Consider the following 19,494-nt stretch of genomic DNA (forward strand, 5'->3'; position numbering starts at 1 on the left):
CAGAAGTAGTATTTTGTTTATTTAGATCAGAAGGATTATCTGTACTGTTCTAATTGTTATGTTCTATATCAGGACATCGCCTTGTTTCTTTTCAAATGTAAAGCTGCTCCTAGAACTTACACAAGCTCTTAAGGACCATAACATATAGATGCGGTAAGGGATTGCCTTTTGTTATAAAGGGATTGCCAGTAAGTGTATTAAACGTGCTCTTCTTTCTCTCTCCCCTCCTCTCCCATTCCCTCCCCCACCTCCACCCCTTTGTACACGGGGAGCGTTCCCTTGCAGACTTGCCACCTTATTTTGTTTCTGAGCCATTGTCTGCTGTCCAGAAACCTGGTGGACCTGTAGCACTGCATTGCTCTGCTAAACCTGTGACCGCTCGCATCTCATGGTTGCATAATGGAAAAAGGTTGGACAGAAACGTGGAGCAGATTAAGGTTCATCAGGGCACGTTGACTATCCTTTCTCTTAACCCCTCACTTGCGGGTTATTACCAGTGCGTTGCCAACAGCAGCATCGGTGCCATCCTGAGTGGTCCTGCAACCATATCCACTGCAGGTGAGTTTAATTGTTGTCCCTGTGATAGGTGCTTTTTCCTGAAATTACTCTTGGCACCTGCATTGTTTGAGTCATGGAAGGAGCATGGGCTTTGGAGTAAGACACATATGAGTTCTCATCCCAGCCTTGACATTTGTTGTGTTTAACCCCAGGGGAATGATACTTGAACCTCTGTGAGCCTAGCTTGGTGTCTCCCATTGTAATAAGGGATGTGAAAATTATTTTGTGAAAATATTATTTATTTTCACATTTATTTATTTATCACATAAAATTATTATGTGAAAATTAAATTGTCCTAACTAGGACAATTTTCTAACATGAAACTGAATTTCCTTGTATTTTAAAGTTCTTAATATCAGCAACAACAGCTGTTGTCTGCTTTGACGCAGTTATTTCATGCAGTCCTTTATCTTTTTCTCAAATCTAATTGTTTTATTTATTTTGATTACAGAGTGATTTTAGTTTATTTAATTGAAACCAGGTTAAACAAGTGCAGAGGGGGTAAAATAACGGCAAAGAAAGGAATGTTGAGTATTGAACTTACGGAAAATCTAGACTGTGTGGTTTTCTTAGTAAGTTCGAGCCATCTGCCTTTCAAATGGTGATGGCTTCCAGTAATGGAAAACGTCTTTGTGAGGGCACCCCTATTTACAGAACAAATCTGGATTCCCCAGGAGTAGTGAGTTTGTCATAACTGAGAAGGGTAAATGTTTTTATAGAGCTGTGACCCATGGACAGCTCCAAGTCACACTCCGGAGGGCTGAATTCCTAGGGGCAGGCTGCAGAGGCTTTCACCATTGGCCATAATAAAGAGCACTTCCATGCTGGCTCCATCTGTAGTAAACTTAAACTGGGAGAAATTGAAACCTAGTTAGGGCACGTCCTTGGCAGTGGTTAAGACTCAGTGCTTCCACTGCAAGGGGCCTGAGTTCCATCCCGGGTCTGGGGAACTAAAATTGCCACTCCACCCCCACCCCCACCCCCACACACACAAGTTTAAAAAAAAAAAAAAGGACTAATAGTATATTTGGGGCTTCCCCGGTGGCTCAGACAGTAAAGAATCTGCCTGCAATGCAGGAGACTTGATTCTCTCCCTGGAAATTCAAATGATACACTGTTTTTTGTTTTTCCCTATGTCCTAGGTTCATTCTTATAAACCATTTTATTGCCATGTGAGTGGCTACAAACAGAATAAAGATGCATAGGGAAAGTGAGCTGTGATGAGAGACTGGATTGAAAAGGATTCATCTTGACAGAATGGGAAACGGTTATGCTTCATAGTTCTCCCTAATGTTTCAGGAATAGTTTGCTTGTCTTGTAGTCTCCCGGAAGCATTGACTTCTCAAAAAAGGTGCCATGACTAAGCCCCAGCCCTCAACCGTGCACCTCTATCCCAACTGCTTACTGAGATAAAGAGATTCTGCTACTCCGGAAACTGGGATTAGCTGCCACAAACAGCTGTGGTGCCAATATTGTCTCTGGTTTTAAACTTTCCTTTGGGGAAGAGAGTTCAAGTTTGCATTTATTTATTGATCTGTCTACTTATTTACTTATCTATTTTAGTTCTTGGTGATTTTGGTGCATCCACAAAACATGTTATTACGGCAGAAGAAAAGAGTACCGGTTTCATTGGCTGCAAGGTACCAGATAGTAACCCCAAAGCTGAAGTGCGCTATAAGATCCGGGGAAAGTGGCTGAAGCAGTCCACAGGTGAGAACTCTAATGAAAAGCCAGTGACACCCATGGAACAAATGTCATTCACCAGCTTCCTTTAAGCTCTGTGTGTTGGGGGCTGTGGACACAAAAATGCTTGAGACACATTGTCTCTCCTCTTGAGAGTCAAGTGGAAGAGACTAGAACAAATGGTTATAGTTTAAGATAGAACACAATATAGAGTACAGGATAGGAATGATTATAGGAAATTCCCGGGTGGTCCAGGGGTTAAGACTGGGCTTCCAACGCAGGGGGCGAGGGTTCAGTCCCTGGTCAGAGAAGTTAGATCCTGTATGCTCAGGGGTGCAGCCAAAAAGTAAAAATTAAAAAGGAAATAATTACAACCCCGCACCTCTCAGGCTCACTCCTTCAACCTGTTCAGGAATTTACTCAGATATTTCCTTCAAGGTCGCTCTCATGGCTCTATCTAAAATGATATGCCGTGTTTTCTCTGTCCCCCTGATTCAGCTTCATCTTTTCTGTAGCACTGTATTATATCAGTGGTTGCTTGCTCTTTATTTGCCTCTGTCTTGGCTACCCCGTCCCTGCACTGGAATGCTGGCCGTGTGAGTGCAGGGTTTGCTCTATCTGCTTGCTTCATTGTTGTATTGCTTGGGCCCAGGCTGTTGGCAGAAAGTAGACTGTCAGTGCATACTGTTGAGAAGAAAGGAATGAAGACATGATTGAATACTGGGTGGTCAGTGCTGTAGGCAGAGGTTTGCCCCAGGTGATAACTGTGGTCACTGTGTCTTTGTCCAAATATGTTTCTTGTGCTTTTGGTTTTCTCAGTGAGTGGTCTGTAGTCATGGGCCTGATTTTGTTACTCAAGTGCTGTTGACTTTTTTTCCCTGTCTTGGCTTTCCTTTTCCTTCATTTAATGTTTTTTCCCTAATTACTTATCAGCTGCTTGTGTCATGTCTACATTTAAAGTGTAACTATCAACCTTTGTGAGTTTTAACTGGTGTCCTTCTTAAAGAGAGAAGCCTAACTGCATTCCCTTCCTTCCTCAGAGAATTATCTAATCCTTCCATCAGGAAATCTTCAGATTTTGAATGTATCCTTAGAGGACAAAGGATCTTACAAATGTGCAGCTTTTAATCCTGTCACACATGAGTTAAAAGTTGAACCCATTGGCCAAAAGCTCCTTGTGAGTCGTAAGTATTTGGGGGAATCATGGTCACTGGGGAGAGTCCTTGGAAGCATTCCACGTGAAGAGTTGGGAAATGGGAGTTCATTTTTCTTTCACATCCTGTTTGTTTATCATGAGAAAGTCTTATAAAAAATTACATGCCTAAATAGCATAATTCTGTACATGTTTTATTAATACAAATATAATGGCTTTCCAGGAGAGAATTTTGGTCGAATTGACAGAGTAGAATTCATGTGGAGAACTCTGCCTTTTGCTCAGAGAAAAAGAAATTAGAGAGACTTCCCTGGTGGTCCAGCGGTTAAGACCTTGCCATCCAATGCAGGTCGGGGGGCTAAGATCCCATGTGTCTCAGAATCAAAAACCAGGCCACAAACAACAGAAATTTATTGTAACAAATTCAATAAAGACTTTAAAAATGGTCCATGGCAAAAACAATCTTTAAAAAGAAAAAAAAAAACAGAAATTGGAGAGCAAATATCACTCTATATCAGTGATAATCAAATTGGTGGCTGACTGTGAATTATGCAGAAATATTTCTCACTTCTCTTTGAGATATAGTAGTTCATATCTGATTTTTAGTTTAGTGTGGTCAAGCTGTGATTGGATCAGTAGTCAAAGCGCAGTGAAGGAGTTGTCCATGTGCTTGGTGTGAATTTGACTTTTCAAAACTATTAATTCAGAAGTAGCCCTAAAGGATGCCCAAGTCTTTTAAAGTCAGTTCTCAACTGAAAATGGCTTCGTTACCAAATAGGACCTTGTAGTGTAAAAAAGAGTAAATGGGAAGATGAAGATGCTCACAGCTTTGCTAAGGAAGAAAGTGGAAGTGAATACTTAATGATAACGATATTTTTGCTTCGCCTTCTTTCTCCAGGTCCTTCTTCAGATGACTTTCACATTCTTCACCCCACCTTCTCACAGGCATTAGCCGTTCTTTCTCGTAGCCCTGTGACCCTGGAGTGTGTGGTGAGTGGGGTCCCAGCTTCTCATGTGCACTGGTTGAAGGATGGTCAGGATGCGATGGTGGGAAGCACTTGGAGAAGGCTGTATACGCATCTTGCCACAGACAGCATTGACCCAGCGGACTCCGGCAACTACTCTTGTGTGGTGGGGAACAAGTCTGGAGATGCCAAACACGTGACTTACGTGGTGAATGTACTTGGTAAGACGTTACTTGTTAAGTGTTTTTTCAAGTCAGGCTATTTTTCCGATCTAACTGATGTTTGAATGGAAGATCTGTTTGTGAACTGTAAATGGAATAGAGACTATCTAGAAATAGTTACCCCGGGAGCCAGCTTCATTTCTCTAAAGCCCTGCTGGGACTTCCACAGGGGTCCCGTGGTTTAAGACTTGGCGTTCTCAATGCAGGAGGTGGGGTTCAATCTCTGGTTAGGGAACTAAGATCCCACCACATACTGTGTGGTACAGCCAGGGAAAAGAGAAGACTGCTGAGTTGGGCAGTATTTCTGTGTAGCACAGAGCCTTTTACCTGGGATGTTCTTGCAACCTCACCCCTACCCTGGTTACACAAAGCGGAGCTGGTTCTTCCTTCTCAGTGACATGGAGGAAAGAGACTGGAGTCCAACAGGATGAAGATTCTGGGCTGTATCAGTGTGTGGTGTCCAGTAACAGTAACTAAGACAGAGGGCATTGTCAGTTGTATCTGACTCTTTCGACCCCACGGACTGTAGCCCACCAGGCTCCTCTGTCCATGGGATTGCCCAAGCAAGAATACCGGAATGGGATGCCATTTCCTCCTCCAGGAGGTCGAACTCCACCCAGGGGTCGAAGTGGCGTCTCCCACATCTCCTGCACTGGCAGGCGGATTCTCTACTATTGAGCCACCGGGAAGCCCAATAAGACAGAGTACTAACTAGAAAATGTCATCTCATAAAGGTAGTGGGTTTCATTTTATTTTCCCTTTTGAAATGGTTTCACTACTGCTGACTCATAAAATTTGTGTTATTTTCACTCACATTCTATGTGTACTATTTATTTCCATGTCGTTCCTTTCTTCCAGCTACCTATCTCACTGTCGTGTGTGGCAGCAAAAATGTTTTATCAAAACAAATTTTCATGAAAACCAGAAAAAATGTTTCATACTAAATACAGTTTTTGTCAACCTTCTGTACCTGTTTATGTGCAACAGTGGCCCGTCGCAGGTTACACTGGCATTAGTGTATGTGTATGGCAAGCAGGCTTTAAAATTTAATGATAATTAGGACTAGATTAATATACACAATCATTTAATATATGTTAACATATGTTAACATATGTTACAAATGCCAATACATGATTTACTTTGTCCAAGTAAAAAGTGGCCTGATGGCTACTAAAAGAAGATTCTTTTGCCCAGAATACACCTAACCTCAAAGCAGAATTCACCAGGAAAAAAAAAAAATTTAATTTCCAAATAAGCATTCTTCTATTTTGGCTCTTGTATAGTATAAAATCCAAGGAAATTATTATTTCAAAACAGATCATCTGAAACCCTGCATATGTGTATGTGTGTGTGTGCACATATGTTGGCTTGGGGGGTGGTTAATTGGGTGGAGAGATCTGTCACATAAAAAGGGACTGCAACATATTAGTAACATATGGTTTATCCTATTGGAGGAAAGTCAATACATTTCTAATTTTTTGTTGATGAGAGAATATGAGGAAACAATACATATTGGTTTCAACTAGTTATTGGTAGAGTTTTAATGACTTGTGTGAGGGCTAACTTTATATTTTTATTTTTTATTAATTTTTATTGGCGTATCAGTTGATTTACAATGTTGTGATGGTTTCAGGTGTATAGCAAAGTGAATGCGTTATACATGTACGTATCTCCACTCTTTTTGAGATTCTTTTCCCATATAGGTCATTACAGAGGATTGAGTAGAGGTCCCTGTGGTATACAGTAGGTCCTTATAAGTTATAATATGTTTTATTTTTAGAACGTGCTTCAATTTCTAAAGGACTGCAGCATCAGACAGTGTCTCTAGGTGCGACAGTACAATTCACGTGTGAAGTTCATGGGAACCCAGCGCCCAACCGTACCTGGTTTCACAATGCCCAGCCCATTCGCTCTTCCCCACGACATCTAACTGTGGGAAATGGATTGAAAATCAGTGGTGTTACCATGGAAGATTCCGGGCTGTATCAGTGTGTAGCAGATAATGGGATTGGATTTACACAGTCTACTGGGAGACTTGAAATTGAAAAAGGTAGGCTTTTAGGTCATGTTATCCTAGGAAATTTCACTTTATAGATGGGATTTTGTTTTGATTAAAAATTAAATCATCTTTACAAAAAGGAAGTAATCCTATCACCATAACAGAACTGTGTTCATTTTCCATGTTCCTTTCTACTTGCTGGTAGACATTTCCATGAAGAAGCAACCTTATATAATCAGGCTCATAAAAAAAATTTTTTTTTAATATTTTTTAACAGATACATCATTGCTTTTTTAAAGCAGTTGCTTTTTTAAAGCAATTATACCTTTTTAAGGTATAATTTTAAAAAGTGTGTGGTAAAAATCTCACTCATGTTCCCTAGCCAGTCAGATATCTCTTAGAACTAACAAGTTTTATAATTTTCTTGACTATTTTGTGTGCATGTATATGGTTAATTACATGTAACATGTGAGTTTGTGTGCATTTAATGGCAATATCAGTTTTTTTTACACAAATGATGCTGGCATTCATATAAATTACCTTGAATTTCTCCTTTAAAAATTTCCTTGGGATCCTTTTGTAGTTCATGAGCATGATGATCGGGTGTTCACGCTGCTGTGTGATATGTGCCTCCCTCCAAACCTTGTTACGACATCGGCACATTACCTGTCTGACGTGAAGAAAAAAAAAAAAATTCCTTGGATTTTACCTTAAAAATTACCTTGATTTTTTTCACTTAACATATATCCTGGCCATCTTTGCATATGGTACATTAAAGAATATTTTCATTTCTTTTAAAAAATGGCTGCTTAGTCTTCTGTTGTATAGCTGTGAAGGTCTGACTGATACCTCACGGATGACTGTTTCTAATCCTTTGCTATTACAAGGAGTCTATGATGAATGTCCCTCTACATAGATTATTTTGCACACATGTGAACGTCTTTAAAGTAAATCCTTAGAAATAAACTTGCTAAATAAAAGCATATATGCCTTGGTAATTTTGACAGATACCTTGCTCTCTCTCTTGTTATCATTTTACACTCCTACCAGCAATGTTTGCTTATATCCTCACCAAGGCAGTAGGTAGTCAGAATTCTGTTTAGTGTTTGCCAATCTGACAGGTTTTTCAAAACTACCTTTTGATCCCTGTATTTTTTATTATATGAGTGATGCTGAGCATCTCATCATGTGTTTCTGAGCCGTTGAATTTGCTTTCCTGTGTACTGACTGCTCATTGTCTTTTGTCCGTTTTATATTAGGTTATTCGTCTTTTTTATTATTTATAGGAATTCTTTATATATTATGGAAATTAAGCTTTTGCTGAGAGTTATAAATATTTCAAAGAAACAGTATGACAGAGACCAACTCTCTGAACTTGTTGCAGTTACTTTAGACTCTGAACTTGCTACTTCAATGAATTACTTCAGATGTTAATAATAAAGAATTTTTAAATGGCATGTATTTGGAAATTTAGAATTATAGTTCTCAATGGCTGGGTGAAAAAGTTGTATTGGAAATTTAAAATAATGTCAAAATGTCAAAATCAAATTGTGTGGGATATAGGAGAGCAGAATATAAAAGGATTTATACCCTTAAATGCTTATTAAAAAAAAGCTAGTAAAACTAAAAATTAGTGGGCTAAGTAAAATAACAGAATAGATTTAAAGAGAACAGAAGAAAGGAGATAATAAAGATATGGAAATCAGTTAAATAGAAAATTAAGATAAAATAGATAGGATCAGTAGGGATAAAGTTTAACCGAGGAGTTAGCCCAGTAATCAGTCAGAAAATTTAAAGTGTTGTTCATCCAATTTAATGAATAAAGGAGAAGAATACTATGATGATCTCAATAGAAGCAGAAAAACCATTTGATATAATTCAATATTCATGTTAGACACTCTTGGAAAAATAGAAACAGGAGGGAACTTTCTTAATGATAAAGAATATCCAATAAAAAAAACTTACAGAAAACATTACTTTTAATGGCAAAACCTTAAAGCATTCCCTTTAAAATGTCTTTTAGTTTTCATCATAGTGCAGATTCTAACCAGCACAAAATGATAAGAAAAAGAAATAAAGATATTAGGATATTAAAAGGCAGGAGGAGAAGAGGGCAACAGAGGAAGAGATGGTTGGATGGCATCACTCACTCCATGGACATGAATTTGAGCAGACTCCTGGAGACAGTGAAGAACATGGAAGCCTGGCATGCTGCAGTCCATGGAGTCATAAAGAGTTGGACAGGATTTAGTGACCGAACAGCAATAAAGATAAGAGAGAAAGAAACTCTTTCTCTTTAAGCTGTTCTCTTTCTCTTTAAACTCTTTTCTTTAAGCTGTTATTAATGTTATTAATTCACAGCTCCTATGGTTGTCATGAGAGAGAATCCTCTATAGTTTGTTGACAAATTATTAGAAATAATAAAAGCTTTAGCAAGGTGGCTGATGAAGACCAATAAACAGGAATCAGTTGCCTTTCTATGTACCAGTGTGTTAGCAAGTTTCTCTAGAGAAACAAAACACAATAGGATATATAAGATACACATCAGAGGAGATTTATTGTAGAAACTGGCTGACATGGTTAAGGTGGTCAAGTCTGTCGTCTGCAAACTGGAGAAGGAGGTAAGCTGATGAAGCAGTTCAATTGTGGGAGAAGTGATGGTAAGTCTCAACCTAAGCCCCATAGCCAGAGGTCCAGGAGCACTGATGTCCAGGGTCCTTAGGGCAGGAGAAGGATGACTAGGCTCATAGAGAGAATTCGTTCTTCTGCATTTTTGTTCTACTGAAGTCCTCATCTGATTGGATGGTGCCACCCACACTGGGGAGGGCCATCTGCTATCCTCAGTTTACCAATTCAGGTGCAAATTTCTTCTGGAAACACCCCTCACAGACACACCCAGTTATCTGGGCATCCTTTAACCCAGTCAAGTTGACACATAAAACTAACCATTACGACCAGCAACAGAAAATGTCATTTTAAAGTCACCTTTTTATATTAGAAACATTAAAAAGTTCCAAGTACATAGAAATATATAACAGTTCATGGATACCAAAATTCAGTATTAACATACTTCTCAGGTCTTTCCAAAAGCTTTCTGTAGATTCGCGCAATTCCAACTAAATCCTATCACTAGTTTGAGGACCTAGACAAACTAATTCTAAATCATATGGATGATCAAAAGCCCAACAATAGCTAAGACACTCTAAAAGAAGAACAAGAATATGGGGGGCCTTGCTTTACCAGATTTTAGAACATACACAAAAATTTATAGTAATTAAGATATGCTATAGGGCTTCTCTGGTGGCTCAGTGGTGAAGAACCCCCCTGCCCATGCAGGAGACTGCAGTTTGATCCCTGATCTGGAAAGATTCCACATGCCGTGGAGCAGCTCAACCCATGTGCCACCACTATTGAGCCTGTGCTTTAGAGCCTGGGAGCCTTAACTACTGAAGCCCGTGCACCCTAGAGCCGGGGCTTTGCAATAAGAGACACCACCACAGTGAGAAGCCTGCAGGCCACAACTAGAGAGTCGTCCCTACTCCTGGCAACTAGAGAAAAGCCTGAGCAGCAGTGAAGATCCAGCCCAGCCAAAAATAAGTAAACAAATAAAATCATTTTTTTAAAAAAAGACAGTGATGTATTATTGGTGCAGGAAAAGACAAGTAGGTCATGAAGGATATGCATGTAAGGATTTGACCTAGGTGGCACTGCAGATCACCAAGGGAAGGATATCCATTTCAGGGTTCCATGTGGGATAACAAATGGAGAAAAGGAAATTAAATCTCTAACGCACAGACTAACTTACAGTGGGCTAAAGACCTATATATGAAAGGCAAAATGGTGAAGTTTTACAAGAAAATATAGAAGAATATATGAGCTAGGTAAAACTTTTTGACAAGAAATTTTAGGCTAATTTTTAAGAAAAGATTGGTGTGACCACGTTAAAATTAAAGCATCCTTATTATTAAAAGATACCATTAAAATGAAAAGAAAAACAGAGAGAAAAGACTAGTAACAAATGTAACTCACAAAAGAACAGTATGTAGTTACAAAGAATCCAGAACCATTATGAAAAAGATAAAGGACCCAGTAGAAAAAAGGACAAAAGGTATTTGACAGAGGAAGAAAAAATGAGTAGCAAATAAACCTGTGAAAAGATGTGCAACTTCATTAGTACTGAGGGAAATGCAGGTTATGGCCCATGAGATAGCATTTTATACGTACTAGATGGGCAAAAATTCAGAAATCTGGAAATTGTTGAATGACTTTGTCAAACGCAGGAAGTAGGACTAGAAAAGGAGAAAGATGTGCTGGAGAAAATGTCAGATGTCAATATTCTATTGTGAGGTCATGAAATATATGCTCCCAAAATATCTAGGACCAAAAGGAAGGAGGTGGTGCCTCTTTAGTTTACAAACAAAAATTTGTTCATGTATATGGTCAGAAATACATTTATCAACTATAATTCAGAACAGGTTTTTCTCCCAGAATTTTTGTGATCAGATTTTTGCATCCTGGAACCAACTTTTTTTTTTTTTGAAGGCCTATTGCTTAGTCTTATACTTCTTTACACCTTTTTCACGGTAAAGTCTGAGGCTTTGGCTTCGCATGTTCTGTATTTGCAGTGACCAGATGTGCTGAAGATACCTGTGGGCAAGCTCTCTTCACAGTTCTGTATTTACATTTATGCAATAGGATGAAATTATTTTGCATTGTTTTGCATATGTAGATACTATATATAACGTACTTAATTTTTGTATGTGAATTATTTTTTCTTTGATAGACAGTGGACTCAAGCCCATTATAGTTAGAGCGCCAGCAAGTGCAGAGGTGGCCGTTGGTGACTCTGTGACTTTGTCCTGCAATGCCACTGGGGTACCGGTGCCCGCCATCCGTTGGTACGACAAGCACGGATTGATAACCAGTCATGTGTCTCAAGCTCTTAGATCTAAATCCCGAAAACCCCACTTATTAAGACCTGGGAGTTCTGACCCAGAGCCTGTCACATCCCGGGCGGGCTCAGGCTCTCTGTACATTCAGGCTGTTACTCGGGAACACGCCGGGAAGTACACCTGTGAAGCCACAAACACACATGGCACCACACGGTCGGAAGCCATCCTCATGATTGGTGAGTTGTCGTTAGTGTCTTTTTCCCAGATGAATGGGTTTCTTTGATAGTAAGGGATAAGAAAAGATACATTTTTTAGAGATTGTTGAACTTATTAAGTGAACGTCGCTTAGTCGTGTCCTACTCTTTGCAAACCCATGGACTGTAGCCTGCCAAGCTCCCCTGTCCATCGAATTCTCCAAGAAAGAATACTGCAGTGGGTAGCCTATCCGTTATGCAGGGGATCTTCCCAACCCAGGAATCGAATCTGGGTCTCCTGCATTGCAGGCAGATTCTTCACCAGCTGAGCTGTCAGGGAAGCCCAGACTTATTAAGGTATACTTCAAACCCAAGTCTCTTGCATCTCCTGCATTGGCAGGTGGATTCTTTACCAGCTGAGCCACCAGGGAAGTCCTCATCTATATATTTCCCTCATCCTTCCTCAAAGTTATTTTTCTAACAAGATGTATGCTATTCTTTATATTTTTATTGACGTGGGGCGATGATGACTTAATTTGGAGTACTGGTATATAGAATATCAATATTATTCAAATTAACTCAGATTTGACTTAATTCACAATCAAATCTGATATCAGTGGACATTAGTGAAGGTGCCCTACTCATAGGGCTGGTGTGAGAATTCCAGGAGACTATATCTGTAAAGTGCTTAGAACAGTGTCTGGAAGTATTAATAGAAAGCCTTTAATAAATACTAAGTATTGGGTTATAATTATTGCTATCTAATTATTGTTAAATTATAATTATCCCTTGTGTTTCCCTGGTGGTTCAGATGGTAAGAATCTGCTTGCAAAGCAGGAGACCCAGGTTCAATCCCTGGGTTGGGAAGATCCCCTGGAGGAGGGCAGAGCAACCACTCCAGTGTTCTTGCCTGGAGAATCCCCATGGATTGGAGCCTAGAGAGCTACCGTCCACGGGGCTGTGAAGAGCTGGACACAACTGAGCAACTAACACTTCGTGGTAGTGTTTAAGGAATGAAGAAATAGTTCCTGATTTTAGTAAACCTTAAAGAATCCTTAAGTATAGAAGGTAGTTAAGTGTTGCATAAATTTATACACACTTATGGATGTGTATATGTATATATACATGTGTGTGTTTATGTATCAGTCTGCCAAGCAAAAATAGGAGAGGCTCTGCTCAAAATTGTTAGCTGCAAGATGTGTAATGCAGGTACCGCTAGGGTAGAGCATTTGCTGAAGTGGTCATTTTATGTAAATAAGGGGAAGATGGAGCGGTAGACGTCACAGTCATAGCTGTTGGGACGAAGTAAGTGTCTAGTTGTCTGCCTCACTTTACTTACTCATTTATTTAATTTTTAATTTTTTTGGCCTTACCATGTCATGTGGGATCTTAGTTCCCCAACCCAGGGATCAAACCCAAGTCCTCTGCATTGGAAGTGCAGGGTCTTAACCACTGCACCACCAGGAAGGCCCCGTAACTGCCTCACTTTAAATATGAGAAATCTGAAGTTCTTTGAAGATACATAATTTGTTTAGATGAGATATTTTTAGGTTTTGAAGATCCCCCTCACCCCCGGGATTTTATGTCTTGATAAGCCTCATTTTGTAATGTACAGTAACCCCATGAACCACATCCTGCCTGAGTGGTCCTCCGTTGTCCATTTTACATGCTCTACATTAATGATCAAAGTCTAGCTGAGTCTGTTAAAGCTCAAAACAGCACGTAACAACCCAATTCTTTCCCTGGAAGTCTGAGCCTATTATTAAATTCTAGCGTGCTGACAGCCTTTACATTGTTTATTGTGAAGAGGGCAGTAAGCAAGATGAATCACTCCCTCACCGTTTTTTCTTCCCAGAGACCTTGGGTTTTTGAGGTTCTGGATGTACAAATATTTGTAGAGTGAGTTGTAACTCTTCAAAACTATAATGAGAATTGGCCTAGGGTCCTAAATAGTTTGGGGTGGGATTGCTGGTTTGAGTGGTCACAGGGGGAACCACTTAGGCAGATTTGGTTCTGTTCCTGTTGACTTGGTTTCAACTCAGAGTCATTAACTCATAAACATGGCCACCATCGTAGTACTCAGAAAGCCAGTGTTTTATCAATCTCTTTTCCAATTCAAAAAACATTCTACCTTAAAAAATGCTAGATATCTCTTTTAGATGACCATTTCAGAGCTGTCTTGAAGATAAAAAGAGTTGTTGTTCAGTTGCTATGTCCAACTCTTTGCGACTCCGTGAACACCAGGCTTCCCTGTCTTTCATTGTCTCCTTGAGTTTTTGCCAACTTGTGTCCATTGAGTCAGTGATGCCATCCGACCATCTCATCCTCTGTGGCCCCCTTCTTCTCTTGCCCTCAGTCTTTTCCCAGCATCAGGTCTTTTCGAAAAAGAGTTGCTTTGAAGGTAAATTGAGATCATGGATGTGAAGAACCTTTGAAAGTACTGTGAAGGCTTTATGCATTGTATCTAGCATCTTGTGAGCACTCTAATTGTGCTGTTGGGAACGGTAGAAGAAAATTAACTGAATCTCCTTTTCAATAAAAGTTACGGAAAAGTCTCATTGCAGCCCGAATAACACAAGTGGAATTTTGATACTCCTGCAGTAGACAGAGGCTGTAACATTGCATTCTTCTCATGCCTCTGTATAAACTGCGGCATGTGGTATTCAAACTCTTCTACAGCCAAATACCACTTCCCAGTGGTGACCTGCCCAGAGGATGCATGAAACACTAATGATAAAAAGGTCCTTCTCCACTGCCCTAAGCCACAACTAATTGCCTCCACTTGCTAGAATCCATCTCTGCATTAGCAGGCTCCCAAGCCACACCCTTCACATCCAGCCCTCATTCTGACTCACTAAGTAAACAGGCCTGTTCCAGGAGCAATATTTGTAAGTTGTCTCAGTGAACTTAATTAATTTTCTTCTATCTTATTTTTCCACTAGCTTCTTGTTTTCTCTGATGGAGAAAGCTTCTGGGACACCTTTTCTCTCTTTTAAACAAACAGAACTGACCTCCCACTGTTAGCCCTGTTTTCTGGTTGGTTCTCTATGAAGCTGCAGTTGCTCTAAAAATACTCCCACCTTTTACCAGGAATCTGACTTCATCGTGGAAAAGAGACTCTGCTGTTGTTTCCTAGGCTCCCTTCCTTCGCAGAAGTAGGAGACCTTTCGTTGTCTGTATTAATAGCACTTTAGAGGGACCAGGCTGTCAAGACTCGGGTTTTATTGTCTTGGCAGTTTATTTGTTTTCATAAGTTGCTCTCTCATTTTTTCACGGCAGCACCGCTAACATTCTTCTGCCAGCTGTTGTCTCTTAATCCCTCAGAACCCAAGTTTCTTCATCTGTAGAACGGAAGTATTACTATCTTCCTAAGAATGTTGTTTGGAGAATTAAATGAGATGATGGTTATTTAATGTCTGGCTCCATGCTGAGCACATAATATGTGCTCTGTAATTCTTTTTGGGTGTAGGTGACCTATTTATTTTTTTCAGCACAAATAAATTATTTTTACCTTCCTCTATGTATTCTGTACACTCTTAGTGAATATTAAGGCTGTTTTTAGATTGGCAGTTTTTTAAAAATTTATTTTATTGAAGAATAGGTGATTTACAGTGTCGTGTTAATTTTTGCTGTATAGCAAAGTGATTTAGTTATCCATATAATACATTTTTCGTATTCCTTTCCATTCTGTTTTTCTACAGTATATTGAATAGAGTTCCCTGTGCTATACAGTAGGACCTTGTTGTCTATCTATTCTGTATATAATACTTTGCATCTCGGCTAACACCAAGCGACTAGTCCGTCCCTCCTCCACTCCGCTTTCCCTTTGGCAACCACAGGTCTGTTCTCTGTGTCTGTAGATAAGTTCATTTGTGTCATATTTTAGATTCTGCACATAAGTGATATTCTGTGGTATTTGCCTTTTTCTTATTTCACTTACTATGATATAGACTGGCAGTTCTTAAGCCAACCTTCCGTTTTATCCAGAAAAAAAAAATTGGAAACAAGTAAATTCTTCCTTTACCTTTGCTAGTCTTGTTTCATTTCCTCTCTCTTGTCTCTGATTTGTCTTCTGAGTATAGAAGAGCTAGTTAGTTATCTGTTGTTGTATACAGTGAAAGTGTTAGTTGCTCAGTCTTGTCTGACTCTTTGCAGCCCTAGGGACCGTAGCCCGCCAGGCTCCTCTGTCCATGGAATTCTCTAGGCAAGAATACTGGAGTGGGTAGCCATTCCCTTCTCCAGGGAATCTTCCCGACCCAGGGCTCAAACTCAGGTCTCCTGCATTACAGGCAGATTCTTTATCATCTGAGCCACCAGGGAAGCCCCGGTGTTAAGTTGTTCATCTTTTGTTGTTGTTCAGTCGCTCAACCATGTCTGACTCTTTGCAACCCCATGGACTACAGCTTGCCAGGCTTCCCTGTCCTTCACCATCTCCTGGAGCTTTTGAAAACTCATGTCCATTGAGTTGGTGATGCCATCCAACCATCTCGTCCTCTGTTGTCCCCTTCTCTTCCTGCCTTTAATCTTTCCCAGCATCAGGGTCTTTTCCAATGAGTCGGTTCTTTGCATCAGGTAGCCAGAGTATTGGAGCTTTGGCTTCAGCATCAGTCCTTCCAATGAATATTCAGGATTGATTTCCTTTAGGATTGACTGGTTTGATCTCCTTGCAGTCCAAGGGACGGACTCTCAAGAGTCTTCTCCAGCACCACAGTTCAAAAGCATCAATTCTTCAGCATTCAGCCTTCTTTACAATCCAACTTTCACATCCGTACATGACTACTGGAAAAACCATCTTTGGGGGTAGTTAAATCTGATGAACGACTTAACAGGTCCTTTATTACCTTACAGGTCTGTGGGTTAACTGGATCAAGTGGGTCATTCTGTGGGCCTTGCTTGGAGTCTTTTAGACCTTTGTAATCAGATAACACCTGGGGCTGGAACAGCCAAAGTAGTTTCACTCACACGTGTGACATCTTTGTGAGGGCTGGACTCCACCCGCATCCCCTCCTCTCCCTCCCACCCCCCTCCATTTCTCTGCCTTCCTCCCTCTCTCCCTTCCCTGGTCACTTCTCTCCATGGCTAGCTTGGATGTCTGTATGTGGTAGCACTCTGGTAGGAGTGCCAGGCCTTCTTAAGGCTTAAGGCTGGAAGACCACAGCCTCTCTTGGGCTTGGCATTGGTTAAAGCCACTCACAGGGTAGCCCGATTCAGCGTGGGAGGGGACTGCCCAAGGGTGTGAATACTAAGCGACCTTTGGGGACTAGCTACCCAGTAGGTAATGGTCTAGCTCTTGATCTTTTCTTTGCTACTTGTGTTATTTTGTTCCCAAGGGAATGCATTACTCATTGTGTTTCATTTACCAATTAGAGTAAACGTTCCTTGTTCGCCAACTTAAAAGCTTCAGAGGTTACACTAGCAAGTTGTTGTTGTAAAAGAGGGAACGCTAGCATAGAGCAGGGGAAAATAGCATCCTTTCACATCAGAGACATGGGTTCGATCCCTATGTTGGGAAAATTCCCTGGAGGAGGAAATGGCAACCCACTGCAGTACTGTTGCCTGAAGAATCCCTTGAACAGAATCTGGTGGACTGTGGTCCACAGGGTCTCAAAGAGTCGGAAACGACTAAAGCAACTTAGCACTAGTACTAGCTACTAAACTACTGCATTGTAGAATTGCTTTTTCAGAAAATTAATTTGCTCCTTCATGAATAGTAAATAGCTACTGGAGATCAAACCAGTCAATCCTAAAAGAAATCAACCCTGAATATTCATTGGAAGGACTGATGCCGAAGCTCCAATATGTTGGCCACCTGATGTGAAGAGGTGACTCCTTGGAAAAGATCCTGGTGCTGGGAATGATTGAGGGCAGGAGGAGAAGGGAATGGCAAAGGATGAGATGGTTAGATAGTATCACCGACTCAATGGACATGAACTTGAGTAAACTCCAGGAGATAGCAAAGGACAGGGAAGCCTGGTATGCTGCAGTCCATGGAGTCGCAAAGAGTCGGACATGACTTAGTGACTGAATGACAACAACTGGAGATTAGATGTCTCCATGAATTACAAGTTGAAATGTTCTATGTTTTAATTACTAGGGCTCAAATTGTGCTAACATTGTGTTAGATGACAGCATACTATGTGAGAGACCCTGAAATAATGCATTTCTTCAATCTCCTCTCTTTCTCTGCAGTTCCTTTTGAGACAGACACCAAAGCAGAAATAGTCACATCTTCTGATCCCACTCAGAATGATAAAAGTGATGATTCAGAAACTGGATCATTGAGCTCATTACCGGTGAAAGAACATTCCAGTGCCAAGGAATCATCATCAGAGAAAAATGCTAGTGGCACCTCTGTCCCTGACGCCCCCATCATTCTGAGCCCCCCTCAGACACACACACCAGACACCTACAACCTGGTCTGGAGGGCAGGGAAGGATGGTGGGCTGCCCATCAATGCCTATTTCGTGAAGTACCGAAAGGTAATGTCTTGCCATTTATGATCTTTCTCTTCTCACATCTTCATATCCTGTGTATAACTTTCCTGTGAAAGATGCTTATTATCTTTCACACTTGTGGAGTGGCAGGAGACAGAACAGGAAGATTTTGGGAGTTTGGGAGAGAGGAGTTTGGGAGAGAGTCAGCAGTCATGCTGGGTTTACCAGTCTTATAAAAGCAGTGAGAATGAAGTACAAATAACCGCCCCCAGATTGGGATTTTAAGAACTGAGTAACTTGACAGTTGTTTTTTTGACTGTTCCTTGGGGTTTGAGGGATCTTAGTTCCCCAACCAGGGATAGAACCCTGGCCCTGACAGTGAAAGCCCCAAGTCCTAACTACTGGACCGCCAGGGATTCCCTGCTTCTTGACCTTTTTAATCAAACATTTTAACCCCTTGGGTGTAAAGCTTTATAAACCGCTTTTTAAGAAATAATTCCTTCCTTCTCTGAAGCGGCAGAAGACGGTTTGTTTAGCAAAGAAGCAATTTCTTATTAGAAACCACTGTTTGAACAAAGTTGTTGCGTTATAATCTCTGACTAATATTTTCATTTCAAGTTGTCTTCCTAATTGTATAAATATCTTTCATTGTTTGGTTATTTATCATGGTAAATGTTGGTCCATCTCAATTGATTTTTCAGATGGTATTTTTTATCCACAGGCTTATATTAAAACAAGATGAAAATCCTCCCCTCTTTGTTTAATGAGACTAATAACTGAAATGGGAGGAGATGTACTCATATTTAAAATAATCTTCTATATTCAAGATGTTTTGGTATCCATCATTTAATAAGAATTTTTTTTTATCCTTCAGGTATTTTTTTAATTGAAGTATAATTGATTCACAATGCTAATTACTGCTGTATAGCATAGGTATTCAGTTATCCCTATATATACATTTTTTAAAAATATTCCTTTCCATTATGGTTTATTATAGGATATTGAATATCTAGTTCTCTGTACTATACAGTAAGACCTTGTTGTTTTTCCATCCTATGTATAAAAGCTTACGTCTGCTGGTCCAGCCTCCCACTCCATTTCTCCCCCTCCAGTAATATTTTTAATATCTGGAAAAATTAACATAATGATACTTGAAAGTTTATTCACTGTTTTTAACTTGGTGATTCTAGATGAAGGAAGTTTCACTGGTAACCCTGTCCACATGGAAACTTCCATGAATGTTGGCTCTTGGTTTTGTTAATGAAGGCATAACAGATTGGATCTCTTTTTCTTTCCTTCAACTCACTGAACAGTGTAAAGACATGAAGCAAGACTGTTAGAAATATGTAATGCATAATTGCATAATTTATACAGACATAAACATGAACTATGATT

At 40.1% G+C, this 19,494-nt stretch overlaps 1 protein-coding gene and 1 non-coding gene across 3 annotated transcripts in view; both read left to right on the forward strand.

Moving 5' to 3' along the window:
• Positions 1–19,494, forward strand: part of CDON (cell adhesion associated, oncogene regulated) — a 98,270-nt gene that overhangs the window by 32,747 nt on the left and 46,029 nt on the right. For both annotated transcript variants that reach the window (XM_061167005.1, XM_061167013.1), the window contains 7 exons: positions 286–558; positions 2,122–2,268; positions 3,282–3,425; positions 4,293–4,580; positions 6,361–6,630; positions 11,363–11,707; positions 17,855–18,144. In XM_061167005.1, the coding sequence (XP_061022988.1) occupies positions 286–558; positions 2,122–2,268; positions 3,282–3,425; positions 4,293–4,580; positions 6,361–6,630; positions 11,363–11,707; positions 17,855–18,144 (1,757 nt within the window). The remainder of the gene's footprint in view (positions 1–285; positions 559–2,121; positions 2,269–3,281; positions 3,426–4,292; positions 4,581–6,360; positions 6,631–11,362; positions 11,708–17,854; positions 18,145–19,494) is intronic.
• Positions 7,151–7,255, forward strand: LOC133040979 (small nucleolar RNA U13). The gene has a single exon (XR_009689088.1). It is a non-coding gene; the product is annotated as a small nucleolar RNA U13 (small nucleolar RNA).

Source organism: Dama dama, chromosome 2 (assembly GCF_033118175.1).
Source record: "Dama dama isolate Ldn47 chromosome 2, ASM3311817v1, whole genome shotgun sequence".
NCBI lineage: Eukaryota > Metazoa > Chordata > Mammalia > Artiodactyla > Cervidae > Dama > Dama dama.